The 17,662-nt window shown below is 43.6% G+C and overlaps 2 protein-coding genes across 5 annotated transcripts; one reads left to right on the top strand and one right to left on the bottom strand.

The window, feature by feature from the left end:
• Nucleotides 1–7: 7 nt before the first annotated feature.
• On the bottom strand, nucleotides 8–7,544 carry ncaph2 (non-SMC condensin II complex, subunit H2). The gene is made up of 20 exons (XM_084701853.1): nucleotides 7,288–7,544; nucleotides 5,063–5,176; nucleotides 4,850–4,951; nucleotides 4,664–4,725; nucleotides 4,481–4,559; nucleotides 4,224–4,292; nucleotides 3,996–4,075; nucleotides 3,742–3,908; nucleotides 3,359–3,498; nucleotides 2,558–2,659; nucleotides 2,396–2,459; nucleotides 2,182–2,283; nucleotides 2,018–2,062; nucleotides 1,859–1,929; nucleotides 1,662–1,773; nucleotides 1,419–1,511; nucleotides 1,266–1,315; nucleotides 1,049–1,150; nucleotides 684–833; nucleotides 8–579 (listed from the first exon to the last, which is right to left on the bottom strand). The coding sequence occupies exons 1-20, from the start codon at nucleotides 7,288–7,290 to the stop codon at nucleotides 439–441; spliced, it is 1,848 nt and encodes a 615-aa protein (XP_084557979.1). The 5' UTR covers nucleotides 7,291–7,544; the 3' UTR covers nucleotides 8–438.
• A 1,409-nt stretch (nucleotides 7,545–8,953) lies between these two features.
• On the top strand, nucleotides 8,954–16,330 carry socs2 (suppressor of cytokine signaling 2). Of its 4 annotated transcripts, XM_084701197.1 has the most exons (4): nucleotides 8,954–9,088; nucleotides 12,243–12,500; nucleotides 13,855–14,251; nucleotides 16,068–16,330. In XM_084701197.1, the coding sequence occupies exons 1-4, from the start codon at nucleotides 8,965–8,967 to the stop codon at nucleotides 16,102–16,104; spliced, it is 816 nt and encodes a 271-aa protein (XP_084557323.1). In that variant the 5' UTR covers nucleotides 8,954–8,964; the 3' UTR covers nucleotides 16,105–16,330. The 4 variants fall into 4 exon arrangements, with proteins under 4 accessions (XP_084557323.1, XP_084557322.1, XP_084557324.1 ...); XM_084701196.1 differs by lacking the exon at nucleotides 16,068–16,330 and having other exon boundaries at nucleotides 8,955–9,088; nucleotides 13,855–15,445; XM_084701198.1 differs by lacking the exon at nucleotides 16,068–16,330 and having other exon boundaries at nucleotides 8,958–9,606; nucleotides 13,855–15,445.
• Nucleotides 16,331–17,662: the final 1,332 nt, after the last annotated feature.

Below are 17,662 nucleotides of genomic sequence, written 5' to 3'. Positions count from 1 at the left end.
TGGTCTCTTTACTCAAGATACATTTTATAGATAAGAGTTGATATTTGTTTTGGTTTATAAAGCACATTTTTCATATTGCAAATATCGCGCCTAATTGAGAGTTAGTCGTGGCCATGAGAGTCTTAATCCTAATAGTTACAACAGTTGGCTTCTATTCAAAAGAGCTGAAACAGAAAAATAGCATTTTCTCCATGAATCATCCAGGTCGAATACAACGTGCGGTTCCCGAAAAAGATACTGCATTCAACTCAACCTATCCTCACTCATATCTGGTAGCACCAACAGGACAGGGGACAGCCACAGGCAGACCAAACCCTGGCGTAAACAAGAGCTTCGGGTGCGGCTGTGTCCAAAGCGAGTCGACCACAAAGTCCTCGTCGTTTCAGCCAGGTTCATCCACCAAGCCCGTGACAGGGTGCCACTCGCTCCCGCCCGCGCTCAAATGGGCTGCGCCGTGGCCGCGGGCACCTTGTTGAAGCGCTCGTGGGCCCTGCGCTCGCTCAGCAGGGTCAGCCCCATGGAGTCGACGCTCTCCTCCAGCCCCTCGCTGCAGTCGATCTCCACCGTGTAGTCGTTGGCCTGCGGGACGGGGGGAGACGGAGAGGAGAGAGGGGGCTTTAGGGGAGAGACACCCGTGAGGAGATGCAGGCGAGGGCTTTGGGCTCTCCTGGGAGCACACTGACCAGCTGGAGGGAGGCCAGCAGGTACTTGCAGGCCTCGAAGTTGTCCGTGCCGTGGACGATGGAGGCCAAGGACCTCCTGTGGCCCACGCCCGCCAGGGCGGACACGATCCGGTCGCCGTAGTCCCGGATGTCAAAGGTTGGACGTTCCTCCTGGAGGGAGGGGGGGGGGGGGAGGATTGGTGGATTCATATGAAAGACTGAAACACAGCTGACAACATCCTAAACATTTCTTGTGTTAGATGTCATTCTTTATCAAACCTTTCATGACGCACACTTTGTTTTCCTACTTATTCAGAGAATAAAAAAGGCAAAAAACGGTTTAGCCCGAGACCAGACGAGGTCCGAGATGGCCCGAGCTCCATTACCTGGAGCCGAAGCTCCGGGTTAATCTTGTCTTCCCAGTCCTTGACCCTCCTGGACAGGGCTGTTTCCTGGGCGTAGCCCTGGGAGTTCACCAGGAACTGCTCCTGGAGGAGGGCAGGGGAGAAGAGGGGGAGAGGAGGGCCATGAGCCAGCCGGACAGGACAGCGAGGTCAGATCGGATCCAACAGCCAGAGCAGCCCGCCTGCATGCGGTACGTACCACGCTCTTCTTGACCAGGTCTTCGTAGCTCATCCCGTCTATCATGGGCTCTGGCGGGGAACAGGAAAGCACATCTGAGTCAGTCCCACCCCATCGTCTCCTGCTGGCATCTTTATAAAACGTGTCGAGTCCAGACGGACTCCTCGGCGTCACCTGGCGCGATGAAGTCGGGTTCGCCCCCGAAGTGGTCGGCGGGGTCGTCAGCCAGGGGCTCGTGGTCGTTGTCCGAGAGGTCGTCATCGGGGCCTGGTGGAAATACGAGAGGATGAGGACCGGCGATCCTGCTGGAGGACCTGTTGGTCTGGGTTCCCCCAGGTTCCTTTCACATGCAGGATGATGGAGGGAGGAGCCGGTGAGAGGAGAGTTCAGTGGGGGGTCAGGGGTGAAGGGTCTCACCCTGCAGGTCGGGGTGTCGGAGTCCCTCCAGCCGTCCCTCCTCGTCCGTGGCCCCCCTCTCCTCGGGCTCCAGGTAGGTCCTCCTCAGTTCCTCCTCGCACACCAACACACCCTGGAGACAGGACCGCTGAGCACGGACGCACACACACACACATACATGCAAGCACACACACACACACACACACACGTGTACATACCGTTTTCCTCAGGATTCTTCTCTTGGTCTTCAGCTTATCTTTCATTCGACTGAGATAAATGTAGTTCAGGTCTGGAACAGAGGCACAATCGCTCCCATCACAACAACTTCCTTTTCATTTGATTCGTGGGAATCGGCAGTCGCTTCTAAGAGCCATTACCTGTGAACGCGGGTCCATTCTTCAGTTTGAGTTCAGGGGGATTGTCTGCGAGAGAGACAGTTTTGCCTCATGAGTCATGACTACTGAATTCAAAGGCAAGGCTTTATATAGACACACACTGCCCACACACACACACACACACACACACACACACAGGAGCTTACATGTGCCAGTGTACCAGCTCAAGAAGTCCTGCAACCCCGAGGGCCCTTTTCTTTTCCTCTTTCCGGAATCATCCAGGCCTGCAGGCACCTTGTAACACTTCCCTGAGAGGAGACGGAGAAACACACACACACAGAAATGAGCCACATGAAATGAGCCACAGGCTGACCCATGTGCGACTCTGGTATGAACACCAGGCTAACCAAGTTCCCTCACCTGTTTTCAGGGGCTTGTCCTCGCCGAACGGCGTGTACGGATCATGTAACCTCCACGCGTTGGCCTGGGGACAAAACAAATGACTACAATCAGAGATTCTCTATTGAGAGGGTTCTGTCCCGTACGGGGGTCTGGCTGTCTGTCTGTCTGGGTGGAGCATACCGCCTGGGCTCTCTGCTCCTCCATCCTCTTGTCACTCTGCTCCTCCTCCTCTGCAGACTGGACGCCGCGCCTTGCCCTCAGCACCCTGCCCTCGCCGAGGGCCTGGGACAGACAAAACACCCGGGACCCATGAGTCGTGGTTTTAAGAATGCATGTGCAACCTTGTACAGTCCTGTGCAGAAGTCTTAGGCACCTAAGATTTTTTTACATTCAAATGGTCTTGTGTGTGTGTGTGTATATATCATATATGTATCTATATATCTATATATCAATATCTATATATAAATATATATAAATATATATATATATATAGAGAGAGAGAGAGAGAGAGAGAGATATATCTATATCTACATATCTATATATCTATATCTATATATCTATATATATATATTCATTTCATTATTTTGGGGTGGTGAAGACAACTATGGGGTGGTGATGGGTGGATGGTTGGTGATGGGTGGATGGTTGGTGATGGGTGGATGGTTGGTGGTGGGTGGATGGTTGGTGGTGGGTGGATGGTTGGTGACGGGTGGATGGTTGGTGACGGGTGGATGGTTGGTGACGGGTGGATGGTTGGTGGTGGGTGGATGGTTGGTGGTGGGTGGATGGTTGGTGGTGGGTGGATGGTTGGTGGTGGGTGGATGGTTGGTGATGGGTGGATGGTTGGTGGTGGGTGGATGGTTGGTGATGGGTGGATGGTTGGTGATGGGTGGATGGTTGGTGGTGGGTGGATGGTTGGTGGTGGGTGGATGGTTGGTGATGGGTGGATGGTTGGTGGTGGTGGATGTAGGGAGGTCTTACCTGGTGTCTTTCGATGTGCTCCTCTGGCTCCTGCTCCATCCCTGCCCCGTCTTCCAACGGAAGAAACGGCTCTCCTCCGTCTTCATGGTCGCCCCCGGCGACGCCCATCCCTGCATCCTCGCTCATCTGTCCCGCATCATCTGGAAAAGGCCAGCGACACATTCAGTATACCCTGCACTCATTAGAGTAAACACACAACACAACACAAGTATCCCTCACGTATAAAAGGGGTAGTCAAAAGCTGAAGAGTCTAGATTTCACACAATATTTTCAGGTCTTTTTCCGTCACGTGAATTCACCACAAAGGCAGTGTTAGGATGAGCGTTGGTCATGTGTCTTTATAGGGATGTCGGGTATTTGGGTGCCCTCCCTCCAGCACCTACCCTGGTGGTGGAACAGGCTGATGGGAGCCATGGGGGCATCCACAAGGGCCTCCCCCAGGAAGTTGGAGCGGGCGGTGTCCAGGATGAGGCGGATGATGCCCAGGGCGTCAGGGGTAAACGTGTTCATGCGGAAGTCTTTGCAGCTTCCCATCACCTCGCCTTTCAGACTGGAACACACACACACACAGCCAGCTCCATGACTGCCCTCGACTGGTGAAGGAGGCTGGCTGGGCTCTGTGGTGCTCAGGACCTACCTAATGAGAGGCAGCTTCTGTTTCTCAAAAGGCTCTGGAGGAATCAGAGAGTCGGGGGGGAGGGGCACCACAGCCACACTCTGACAACACAAACGCACACGCAGAAGAGCTATGACATGTGTTCCAGACACGCACACACACGACCTAGGCCAACCCAATGAACGGATTGGTAGACTGGAGAGGCGGCAACTGTGGCACAAAAAGATGCATTTCTGAAACGCTGCTCACCGCATTTGACTCGTTCCTCAGTTCTACGTTCTGAGACGTCTCGGAAGAGATCTGATCCAAAGACTCCATCTGGAAGACATGGAGAGCGTCTCCAAAACGATCGTTGCTTGCGCTCCAAACAACATCCCTTTCCCAGCCTCGGGGGGCCGGTACAAGGATGATGATACTTTTAGAATGGAACAACTTCTTTAGAACTTAACTTTCAATGCTAGTTCCCTGTTTCATGGGCACACACACACACACACCCTTATGCTTACCCCAGCATTGTCCATGTCATCGCCATCTGCTCCCCCAGTTTCTCCGCCCTCCTCCCCGGACGCTGCCTGCTTTTCTCTCCTGCAAGAAGCGTCAAATGAAAGGAGGACAGAATGCAGAATGGGGGGGCGCGTTGTACAGACAGGCTGAGCTCACCAGTGTACTGTGACAGGGCCATCACTCACTTTTTGTTCCTGGCAGAAATGTAGTCCAGAGTTTGATACACCAGGTTATACAGGTGCTCCACCTGGAACGTGAGATATGGTTAGCACCACAACATCCCTCGCCACCATGATGCCACATAATGGAGACTTGCTCTGGATGTTTGAAAGTTGTTGACTTGAATGACCGACTTAAGTCAACTGAATTACCTTCTTGCTGTAGATACACGTTGACCCTTGTATCAAAAGAGCTGCCTCTGCAAAATTAAGCGTGGTTTTGCCTCCGTCGAAAGTGATGCACATCTCGTCCAACTAAAAGAACCAGGAAGTGATGATACAAACATGATAACATAGTGTACCTCCAGAATATGCCCATATCGAGATAACGACTAAACCTAAATGGTATCCAGCCATCCGCATTACCTCTTCCAAATAATCAGCCAACTCCGAAGCAACGTCAACATCCCAGTTCTTCGTGAGCTCCCGGATGGGTTGCAAAAGATGAGCGAATCGAGTCTCCGCTGAGTCCATAGTTGTCTTCAAAACGATGTTTGAAAATAATGCAGTAAGACTTCATTATTTTCATAAACTCATTTAATATTTTAATATTGCAAGTATGTATTCAATATCTTGTTTTTGATTGCCACAAATGCTTATTTTTATTTTCTTACTTTATAAACCATTGTTTTTGTGTTACTACCATCAGTTTACAGACATGGGTCAAAAATCACCCACATGTATTCCTATGGAGTTTTATAGGAATTTTTGATATTAGTTAATTTTTACAACTTGGAACATATTTACTGTGGATAACTATTCACCTGTCGCACATTATCACAACTCAACACAACTGCTTTTAGGCTGGGAGATGTTCACAAGTGACATCATTGATGAGGTCCTGAAATACAACAACTTTGAGACTGCAGCAGCAAAAGGGAAAGAGTGGAGAAGCATCAAACAGGAATTCATGGCCTCTATCAGTTTGACCCTCCTTACAGGGGAGGACAAGAGCCTAGATGTGCCCATTTTGGAGCGTTTTGTATCTCGTTGCAAAATCCAATGTATGAAGCCACCATGGGGCTAAAGAGATATGATGATATCACCAGCTTGATTTCTGATGCCAAGAGGAAGAGGGCTTTGTAACAAGAAACACATCACATAGCAGCATTCAGGTATGTGTGTGACTGTTTCCAGGCTAATTGCAGAAGACGGTTCATTCCCAGTAACGTAGTCACCGGAGATAAGCAGTGTTCGCAATACATGCCCAGCAAGCCTGCAAAAATGTGGAATTATTCTGGATGTGCGATGTGAGGGTCCCATATGTGGTAGACTGAGTGCTCACCCCTTCCAGTGTCCCTCTGACTGGAAAGCTTATTGAGAAAAACCTGAACATTGCGGGAAACAAGCTGAACATACGAGCCACAAAGACATCCAAATGAAGGGACATGCCAAGTTCCAAATGTTTTCATGGTCATGTTGCCATTCAAGTTGGATTCAATGGCAACGTGACTATGGTGAGCTATGTGCTGAAGAAGGGAACGGCTGTTGTCCTTCTGAGCACCATGCATGATGACAAAGCAGTGGATGACAATGTTGTGATCCAGTACTGTAAGAAAGGAAAAGCAGGAGTGGACACAATAGACCAGACAGTTTGCACTACTACTACTCATGTAAGTGGAGAACACAGAGGTGTCTGGCACAATGTGCTGGATGTTGCCACCCTCAATGCCTACACTAACTTCTACACCAACACCCTCATTACCTGGGTGGTGTGACCCAGGGGCAGTACATCAAGGAGCCAGGCAAGGACCTTGTCTTACCACATTAAAGGCGCATGAAGGCCAAGTCACAGCTCCAAAAGTATATTGAAGAGGTGATGGAAAGATGTGGGGTGGAAAACAAAATGCAACTACCACCCAGCTACAAAAAGAGCTCTTATCATCAAACTTTATGAAGCCGAGGATATCCTCAAATCTCTTTAGCCCCATTGTGGCTTTAAACATTTAAACAATTTTGCAATTAGATCCAAAAACTCTCCTGCAAGGCCACATTTAGGCTTGGGTCCTCCCATACAAGAAGGGTCAAACTGATAGAGGCCATGAATTTCTGATTGTCGATGCTTCTCCACTGATGAACATCTCCCAACCTAAAGCAGGCATGTTGAGCTGTAATATGTGTGGCAGGTGAACAGTTATCCACGGTAAATATTTTCCAAATATCCAAAGTTCCTATCAAATTCCATAGTCAATCCATATGGGTCATTTTAGACCCATGTCTGTAAATTTGATGTAATACCACAAAAACGTTTTTGCTCTGAAAGTAAGAAAGACAAACGTTTAAATAATGATTTGTGGTACTCAAAAACAAGGTACTTAATGAATAATTAGAATATTAAATTATGAAATAAATTGAAACTAATTTAAAAATATGTAACAAAGAAACACAGAAATTGTCATTTTAGACCCATGTTGTGCATTAGAGGGGGTAAGCATAGCTTGTGTATTAGGGTTAAGCACAACGTACAACAGTACTCCAGCTAAAACTTAGTTGTAGAGACATTTAGCTAGCTGAGTAGGTCGGGATGATTCAGACATTGAAAACCCTGAGAATTCAAGTTACAGTACATGCGAAAACAGAGAAACACTTACCATGTGTGTTTTCTTTAAATTAGAAATAAAAAAATCAAGGTTTATGGAACTGTATACAATAGTTTTACTAAATGTAAGCAGTCGGAGCTCATGAGATAGGTCACGGACGTTGTCCGTTCAAAAGCAGCGCGCTTAGACACTGTTTTGTTTTCGCGCTTGGGTCTTCTTCTTTGACGTTTTTCCTGTTTGACTAGGCAGTGTAGGAGTTCGCTGTACATTTTACTGCCATCTGTTGGTGAGCTCCTCAAGTCCTCCCTCAATGCACTTCTGCTATTTGATCGCATGATGGAGCCCGTCAACTTGTTATGACTGGGGACTGACTTGTAATTGCAGACGTGTGAATGTGTGTGGAGCAAATGTGTTTGCGTGTGTCTATGGAGAGGGGGACACTGAGAGAAACAGACTTGTGTGCCTCTCATCTATTTAGTTTTAACAGGAGGTGTGATGTTGCAGTGTGAGGTCTTGTGCAGTTCCAACAGTAGGCATGGGATTCGTGTCAAAGAACGGAATTGTATTTAGCAACAAGGCACAGTGCAACAACAGCATATTTTGCAATATAGCGTTCTGCAGATATCAAAACCAATAATATAAATAATATCAATCACCAATAATGATAAAAGTCAAGTGTTTTGCTTCACTAGTTTAGATTATTTTACGGCCGAAACAATCGTCTAATCCTTTAATCTGAATTCTGTCTTAAATTTATACACGGATTATACATGGATTTATACACGGTAATTGGGTGTTCCGAACAAATGCCCGTTGCTCCCAAAATAAATTGTATTAAAAGCTGATTAAACGAATTAGAGGTGTGTTTTTATAGGCCTTCAGCGAATAACCTGTTATTAATGTCAAGACCATACCCGCATGCAGGTCTGGACTGCAGTGGGACTTTGAAACGCAGACCGGCCCACGACCAACCGACCCTTCCCACATGAGTCGAGAACTGAGCAGTCTAAAAATGGTAGGCAACAGGCAATTCTAGCAAATTTTTCAATGAGACTAGAATACCGATGAAGCGTCCATAGTATTCTAATGATAACAACATGATTATTTAGGCTATTTGATGTAATAATAGGCCAGGTTTGTATCTTCACATAGCCTACAAATGATATTGCATGGAAGTTTAATCGTTGGAATAGACATATCACTGGGTTGCTTCTGATACATTTGGCACTGTTGAATCGATGCTGCATCGTTGGTTATCTGCTAGCGCGCACGCAACGGCACGTTTCGCTGTATAGCCTACCCCCTTCTGTTCTGATAGATTTCTAAGAAAATGATTTCCATCATCCAAACGCATTGTAAGTCAAATGTTAACATTATTTAGGTCGAACTAAACTGAGTTTAAAATTGATATTGTTCTTTTTTAATAGGATGTGTAAAACTATTTTGTTAACACAAAAGTAGGCCTATTGAGTGCTCACTTTTCGCAGCTATACAATAACAAATAGCTTACATCTAATTCCCTCGGCTTTGCTTATCACAAGTTGGCTATTATATCATTTATGCCACACACAAAGAGGAAACAGTGTACCCAAGTGTGTGTGACAGGGGACAGAGAGACGGAAAGCGGAATAGACCTATGTCTCATCTAGTTAGTGCCACCTTAAATGGCTTCCACACCACGTGATACAATTCCTGGAAAGTTCTTGGAAATCGGCCTTTTGTGTTGAGATGTGTGTTTGTGGCATTGATAGTGAAGTATTGATAGTGAAGTATATGGGGCTAACAGGAACACATACAACATCAGTGTATACAAGTCTCCAAGAAAAACAAATCGTCATCGGACTTTTAACAGGTTGTGTGATGTTAGGCTACTCAGTAATATGTATGACTTTCATGGATCGTGGTCTTAGTTAGTCGTTATGTCAATGTTGTTTTGCCCTTTTATAACCAGCTAGGCATTGCTAATGACGCCAAAGTATGTAGATATCTATCGGAATTAAATAGATTTGTATAGTCCTACCACTGATTTTATTATCGTCTTGCACACTACAAGAAACGAACGTGTCTTTGGAAGGAGTCCATCTAATTAGCTAGCTGACGTTAAGCTAACTATTGCACATGTCAGCTCAAGGACGCTGTTTACCCTGTGGATTAGTTTACAAGCCGTAGGAAAGCCCTGTCTAACTCGCGTTGATGCATCTAGACAGTCTAGCGAGTGTTTTAGCTGTTGATGGGAAAGTTGTTATTATGTCTGTGCCATCACTCGTTTGGTGGTTTTACGAAAGGGTTAATTTAAGCTAGTTTACATTGAAATCGGTGTCAGGGAAGCGCAAACCGGAGCAGTTGCTTGGCCGTCGGTCCATTTACGGGGTAAGAAATACTATTTACTTTTTACTCTACAATTTCTTTAAAAAAGATAGAGTAGCCTATTTATTGGATACAATTTGTCGCTGTTTGACAATGAAAATCCAACTACGTAGACACGTGGTTATTATGGTAGCTGTCATTTTAGCCGTGCAGTCTATTCTGTATTCTATGATACAACAAGTCCCAAATTGAGAACGTTCAGATCTATTGTCGGATAGCACAAAATGAATACTAATGTCATGGTATTTTTTTTTTGTGTAGACCTAGATTTCTTTTTTGTTGTTGCTAATAAACGTACGAACTATATTTTGCCATCGTGTTCAATATGCAAGAATATATAGCCTATATCATTCTTGTGTAATGGCGTCTTACTATGCATACAGAACGGCATACGCACCGCTCCGGTGCGCTCAAGTTTTGCGCTCACATCCTTGCCCTAGTTGACGACCAAAACTGTTACATATAGTGCATGTTAGCCTATGGAAGTTTATTAGACTCTTTATTAGACTCTATAGGCTATTAAAATGGAATTAACTTTTTCAAATAGTAATTCAATGTGCAAAGTGGCAATGCAATCTGCAATTCAAATGAAAAAGCAGTTGTCAAAAGCTAATTCAATATGAAAATGGCAATGCAATGCTCAATTCTGTTTGAATTATTTTAATTATTATGAATGAAAGCTTATTACATTACATTTCATATTGACAAGGTTTTTTGACTCTTTATTTAAATGACAAAGCGTTTGTCAAACGGGTATTCAATGTGGGGCAGCCAAACAGCGCCCCCCGTCTATTGCAGTATCATTTACTTCTCACCACGCTCTTTTTGGGGCACAAAAAAAATAAATGGAAATGCAATCTGTTGAATTCAATATTTTCCTTTGTAGACTTACTGCAATACTATCGTTTAATTAAGTGTTTTAGGCCGCCTCTACACTAACGGAAGTTTAGTTAGTATTATCAATCTGCAGATTTAGAGAGTTTAACATAACTCAAGACATAAAATGACCAACTTCAGTGTACTGATTCGTGCAAGTTCTAATGAAAAAACAGGGGCGATTCTACACGGGGGCCTACAGGGGCTAGTGCCCCTGGAAATTGTCCCTGGCCCCCCCTATGGCCCCGGAGCTGACTGAATAATATATTTTTATTTATTTTACATTGTTTTTCTTCTTCTAGTAGTCATCATGAAATGAGGAAAGGACTTTCAGCCTTTTTTGCCCCAGTAAATAAAAAAGTGAGAGAAACATATCAAGGTATTGAGAGAGCTGAGGAACTGGAAGAGGGAGAACCAGAGCTGTTTGTATGATTTTTAATGTCAAGCAAAATTAAAGTATTTCATGTTTAAAACTCATTTGTTTCTGTTATAAAATGTGCCCCTCTGATTAAACACTGCCCCCCCCCCAGTAAAATTTGTCTAGAACCGCCACTGTGCGAAAACAAGTCGCAACCATGCAGTTTGTCAGCGATAAAGTGAGTAAACAGCGCTTGATCAGCCATGAGGAATTAGAATTTTATTTTATTACAGGGGCAGTGCACATTAATAAACATGACTGTATATGTACCAGTATTAGCTATTTTTCATCTGTAGACCCTTGACAGACTGTTAAAATGTCATCCTAAAAAAACAATACATATTATATCAATACAAAAAACATTAGTCTAATTAACGTGATTAATTGATTTCAAGCACAATCATTTAAATACCTTATATAAGAAAGACATTTGATCTAAAGTCATATGATTGAGATAAACGCAGCACGGGAAAGCAGAAAACGTCCCCCCCCCCCCCCCCCGCAAGCGCTAACTCTTGCAAATCGGTGCAGCCGATGTCGAACAAACTTATCAACAAAATCGGCGTGGCTGAGGTGAAATGCCAACTGTTTAATTTTTTATTTAAATAAATAAATATAATAATTAGCAGTTACAACAATGTCCAATAGCTACTAATTGAATTTACAAGAAACACAGTAAACAAAATAAACAAACTTCAAATTAAGAGTATACATGTATCAATATACATTAAATTAGCCAAAATTAACACTAGGGGAAATAAAAGTTTATATAAATATATTTAAATTAGATCCAGCCAACTGTTCAATATTATCCAAGTCACAGAACTGAAGCCACACCTTGAAGAGTCACTGACATTGCATTTCCATTAGAATTTTGCACCAAAAAGAGCATGGTGACAAGTATAGCCTATGTTAATGCAATAGACTGGGGGCGCTGTCTTGCTGCCACATTGAATTTCCATTTGAATAAACAGTTAAAAAAAACTATAGCCAAAAAAACGTATGAAATGCAATGTATTAGGCTTTCATAAAAAATGTTATTCAAAATAATTCAAACTGAATTGAGGATTTCATTGTCATTTGCACACCAAATTGCCATTTGACAAATATTTAGCCATTGGAATTCCGGATTGCATTGCCTCTTTGCACATTGAATTGCCATTTGAAAAAGGCATTTCCATTCCAGTCTAATAAACTTACATAATTAGCCTACATTAGTTTACATCATCTGTGTATCCTATTAATCGGTTACTTTACATGTCAATGCAAATGTCAAACATGATAACGAAAAACATAGGCTATAATTGTAATAGCCTATCATTTATTTTATATTTTTGTATTACAGGTCAGTTACTTAATGTGAAGGGGGCCGAAACTGGCCATTGCAGTGAAAAACTGGAGCAGCTGTGTCTGTCCTTCAAGGACTTAAATCAACCTTTGTCGGATGTCTTTGGCGTTAAGCTAGGCGGTTCTCCAATGACCTGCCAGTCATCAGAATCAACGGAAACCCTTGAAAATGAGAGACGATCCGACAACGAGTCTGGAGTTGTAGAATCTGACGAAAGTCGAATTGCTTCAGCTATGAAAGATCTTAGAAACACAGGTATGGATGTTATTTATTGTTAACTTATTTGTTTCACTTTCACAGCACGTGATAGAACATGTGACACAGAAAAGGCTGTAGGCCTACGTAAACGGGACCAGAATGGTCGTCTAATGAGATATAAAAGTTGGCATGCATATTAAATTAATGACAGAGAAGGAAGTTAAAGTCTTAACAAAGTAGTGTAAATGTTTAACCAACGGTGTTGTAAGTTTGAGACTGAGAATTGTAATAATGCGTGCAATATAGCATATCATGTTGACTATTGAATTGTTGTACGCGGATGTTGAGCCTAAATTGATTGAAGATGCTTATTAATCATGTAGGCTACACGCATATTTTTTTGTCATGCGTTGAGATTTTTTTTTTTATTCCATCAATTTGACAAATTACATGACATTTTATACCAGAGGTGAATTGTGTTTCTGAGTAACAGTGCAAATGAATGTAAGTTTCTTTATATTCTGAAGCTGAATGTCAGAATGCAGAATCAGACCCCATGTATGTGGAGGTGTAGAATTTGCATGTGGGGAATTTAAGATGACCAAATTAGGCTATCAGAAGCACTAATTCAGATAGCAACCATGTTGCAAAATGTGTCTTAATTAGTTTCTAAAGATCAGACTGTCATCTTCACTAATTACATGGCATTGGTGTATTTCCTACATTCTCATTGATAATACTCTAAAACGTTTGTGTCCTTGGAGATGAGTCTACATCCCACTACATCTATAGGGTTAGGATTTACTTTTTCTCTCCTGTTAAAGGTGGAGACGTCTAAGCGTCATCCATTTTGGGGTGAGGGTGTGAAGGGGCCACTATGAGGGAGAAGGGAGAAAGAGTACCAGACTACAGCTGCTGCAGTAGAACTGCAGCCAGCGCTCTCACACATTTCAATTTACCATTCATTGTTTTACTGGCTTGCGTTCCAAAGGATATGTACTTTTTCGCACCGCTCCCGAAAGAGAGAACGCAATGCCCCACTCCGCGCAAGAACCTTAGGACCGGATGAGTGAGATACGGAGTCATGGTGCAAAACAAGGGAAGGCCAACTTGTTTAACAGTTTATTAAGTGTTCAAATAAACGTGCAGGGAAAAGGGGGATGGGCACGACCTAAACAAAGAAAGCAAAAATAAAAGTTTTTATCCCTACCTTATCACAGTATATTCCCTAACTAGCACCGGAGCTCTGGCCCTCTACCCAAAATACAGGGGTTGGTCGGCAAAGGGAATGCTGGTTTCATAAATAAAAGGCTGCAAAAATAACCTCCCTTGATGAATGGAAATCATGTGTGGGGACTTCAAACCATTAAATGAGGCTGATGCAGTGTGTGTGTGTGTTTACCTTATTCAGGCTGGTACTGGGGAAGCTTAACCGCCAACGAAGCCAAAGAGATCCTCCAGGACGCTACAGAGGGCACATTCCTGGTGCGGGACAGCTCCCAGAGGGACTACCTGTTCACCATCTCAGCCATGACCTCCGCCGGACCCACCAACCTGCGCATTGTGTTCAAGGAGGGCAAGTTCAAACTGGACTCTGTGGTTCTGATTAAACCAAAGCTCAAGCAGTTTGACAGCGTTGTCCATCTAGTGGAGCACTATGTGCACTTGTCCAGGACTAGCAACAAGGGCTTGTCGCAGCCCTTGGCACCAGTCAATGGCACAGTCCAGCTGCTCCTTACCAAACCGGTGTACACCGCCACACCCTCGTTACAGCACCTCTGTAGGGTCGCCATCAACAAGGCCACCAGGCAAGTGCAGGGGCTGCCGTTGCCCAACAGGCTCAAGGACTACCTGACAGACTACTCTTACAATGTATGAGACTGCTAAAGATAGGACCAGTCTACCGACTACACTCAACCAACTGAGTGGACCAGAGTGCAGTTCAGCAACGTGGCGTGCATGGTACCCAAAGGACTTAACTCCAATCTCCAGCCCCAATCCTTTAGATTCAGCCTAGGTCTAAATGGATCTTGTGGTAGAATACACATTACAAGCAGGGGGGGCGGGGGTCAGTAATGCTGTTTTAGGTGTTCTCTCATGTTATATCCTACCTCTTGTTTGTTACAGATATAAGAGAGGGGAAGTAGATAAGCGTGTAAGAGCTGGGGCTCCGGGTTGGAACTCGATGTTGTTCGGGGTCAGGGGTCGTGTTTGTCATCTCCGAAAGGGGAGCAAATGTTTTTAAGCCGAAGTGTTTTCCCTGCAGTGTTTCACTCGGAAACCTGTGTTGAGTTTCTTTTGTTCGGCTTCAGTCATGCAGACTCTGCCTTTTAATGTCTGAAACATGGGTGTCTGGCTGACTGTCGGTGTGTCTGTCTACATTGGTTGTGAATTATTTTCCAAATCTATTATGTCATTTCTTTTGTACTTTAATCATAGAAAATATGTTTTTATTTTTCCCCATTTATGGTGATGAGAAAGTGCAAGCAATGTATAGATTTTTCTGTCACACTTGCCAAAAGAAAAAAATAATAGATTCTTTGATCAACAGAACATGCATGTACAGTACAGTATACCTAGACTTGTTTTTTACACTTGGTTTGTCAAACTTGGCCTCGCCATCTGCCTTATGGCTGTGATGAAACAGGCCACATTTGAGATTCGTGAATTCAATTTCAGCCTAGTTGGATGAGGGTATTTTAATTATGATTGTATCCTATGGTGTTTCCTCCAAAAACCACATATTCAAAAGCATGAAAGACCCTAATTGTCCAGTCTCCTATTTACTCAGGCAGGTGATTAATTGAATATAATTCTTTGTTGTCCCTGCTGCAAATTGTTTCTCATTTGCCAGTAAGCCCCAGTGTTTGTTAACAGTTTCAACAACAAACAAACAAACTTATTGTGCTATTAAATCCTTCAGATGGTGCTTAATCACAAGTGTATTTTTACTATGCGGATTAAAAAAAAAGTAACAAAATAAATCCTATTAGTTTGGATCAGACTGTACTCAAAATCTCTCTGTTCATTTAGTTTTCTACTTACCAAAGGGTATGGTAAAGCAGTACCAAGACGGAAACAGTCCATCTTATATTGGAGTGGATTTGTGCAACACACGCTAAAGTGGAATTATATAAAACAGTGGAGAATGGATCCAGGCCCCCAGGTCACGTTGATGGGGACCATTTTTCACATACCATTCCAGCAGACTGTTCTGGCCAGGCCTCAAAATGGACATGTGGACTACAGTGATGCTTTACTGCAGCTCTCTGTTTACAGGCTCTTCTTTTGAGAATCCCGCTTCCGCTAATTATAGGTTTTGATAAGAACCCGTTTTGGATGGGCTTCCGAAAGGCTGTTTTAAGTTCCAAACAATATAGCTGCCAGTACAGTCATGTCTTGATGTGGTACCTCTCATCGTCATTGTACGTGGTCTATACTTCATATGTACATGACATGCTTAATCACCAAACCATTTACGATTCAAACAAATACGGTATGTACAGCTTGTTTGCACCTCAATCAACTGCTTTGTTGAGGAGGTCTACTGCCCTTCACCTACTCCTTTACTTTACTGTTTGACTGATGAATATATTTCTCTGTGACTGTATGGCTGCTCTACAGACCCATGCTCTGGTGGAGATGGTACAACAGGAGCTGATACCAGGAAGTCACAGTGATACCAAACATTCTAGACTCTACAAGGAGAATCACCACGATCGTCAGTCAATAGAGATCGATGTCCACATGCAGACACTGAAAATGACAACAATTCTAATATTGGCTGTCAAAAGATAGGAATGCTAGCTATCTTAAATTGCTGTATAGAAATTGAGTTGGGACACCATGTCTGATGTCATCATTAAAAGCATATGTATGAAATATCACCCTTTTTCACATATTAGGACACAATTAACTAAAGTTAGACAACTACAAGTAATTTCTGTCCATTGAACATTCTACTACATAGGAACTACATAGGGATTTTTATAATCCACATGTGTTGGGTTAAGAAAGCTGATCTAGTATCCAGTCTTTTCTAAAACTGATCCATAATCTCCTCCTAATCAGTGCAAGCAGGCCTCAAAATTAAGAAACAATGCATTTCACTACACTATTATGCTTCATGATGCATTGGGCCGATAGCCATGCCAAATACTCACAGGGTGAAGCATGCGGTGCTTAGTGAAAGTTTGTAGACAGTAATCTGATACTGTTTGTAGAGAAGTAACATTTGCTTGTTGAGTTTAAGCTATTTCAAAGCCATTACAAGCTTGTATATGTTATTTAAGCAAGGTTATCCATTTAACAATTACTGGCAACAAGATACACTATATTGCCAAAAGTATTCGCTTGTCTGCCTACACGAATATGAACGTGAGTGACAAAAAGGGGATCAGATGGCTGAGCGGTAAGGGAGTCGGACTATTAATCAGAAGGTTGTTGGTTGGATTCCCGGACGTGCCAAATGACGTTGTGTCCTTGGGCAAGGCACTTCACCCTACTTGCCTCAGGGGGAATGTCACTGTACTTACTGTAAGTTGCTCTGGATAAGAGCGTCTGCTAAATGACTAAATGTAAATGTAATCCCATTCTTAAACCACAGGATTTAATATGATGTTGGCCCACCCTTTGCAGCTATAACAGCCTCAACCCTTCTAGGAAGGCTTTCCACAAGGTTTAGGAGTGTACCTTTGTGAGGTCAGACAGATGTTGGACGGGAAGGCCTGGCTTGCAGACTCCGCTCTAATTCATCCCAAAGGTGTTCTATCGGGTTGAGGTCAGGACTCTGTGCAGGCCAGTTCTTCCACACCAGCCTCGCTCATCCATGTTTTTATGGCCCTTGCTTTGTGCACCTGAATTCAATGATTTGGATAGCTGAGTGAATACTTTAGGCAATAAAGTGTATGTCTGCACTGATCACTTTTTTCTAATGGAGATCAGTGTTGAGTGCAAAAGTTATATCATCACATACTTCCACAGTAAAGTGTATGTCTGTGTTGTATTGTAAGAGGCTTTAGGGGGGTGTTGGGGTGGGGTGTTTGCCAGTAATTTCCAACCTTTCCTGTGTCCTGTCAAACTGGTTTACTTTCCCCTCATCCCCATTTGAGAGTCAAATACAGTATCCTAACACTATAGGCTTTTATGAACATCCTGGACAAAAGGACGGTTGAGCCAGGCAGAGTTATCGTGATTGTATCTAATCTATCAGACACTCT

The sequence above is a fragment of the Hypomesus nipponensis genome, chromosome 7 (genome assembly GCF_054491055.1).
Source record: "Hypomesus nipponensis isolate SF chromosome 7, ASM5449105v1, whole genome shotgun sequence".
Taxonomy (NCBI): Eukaryota; Metazoa; Chordata; class Actinopteri; order Osmeriformes; family Osmeridae; genus Hypomesus; species Hypomesus nipponensis.
Note: the sequence above shows the minus strand (reverse complement) of the source record. Positions and strands in the feature narration are given on the sequence as shown.

What these genes read in the sequence shown, in the direction of transcription:
- ncaph2 (XM_084701853.1), bottom strand. An exon ending in ATGACATGGACAATGCTGGG is followed by an intron (nt 4,293 to 4,480) that starts GTAAGCATAAGG and finishes CATGTCTTCCAG; the next exon opens with ATGGAGTCTTTGGATCAGAT. An exon ending in GAATGGACCCGCGTTCACAG is followed by an intron (nt 1,930 to 2,017) that starts GTAATGGCTCTT and finishes CCTCTGTTCCAG; the next exon opens with ACCTGAACTACATTTATCTC.
- socs2 (XM_084701196.1), top strand. Translation starts at nt 8,965, where the DNA reads ATGTGTGTTTGTGGCATTGATAGTGAAGTATTGATAGTGAAGTATATG. An exon ending in CGTCATCGGACTTTTAACAG is followed by an intron (nt 9,089 to 12,242) that starts GTTGTGTGATGT and finishes TTTGTATTACAG; the next exon opens with GTCAGTTACTTAATGTGAAG. An exon ending in GAAAGATCTTAGAAACACAG is followed by an intron (nt 12,501 to 13,854) that starts GTATGGATGTTA and finishes TACCTTATTCAG; the next exon opens with GCTGGTACTGGGGAAGCTTA.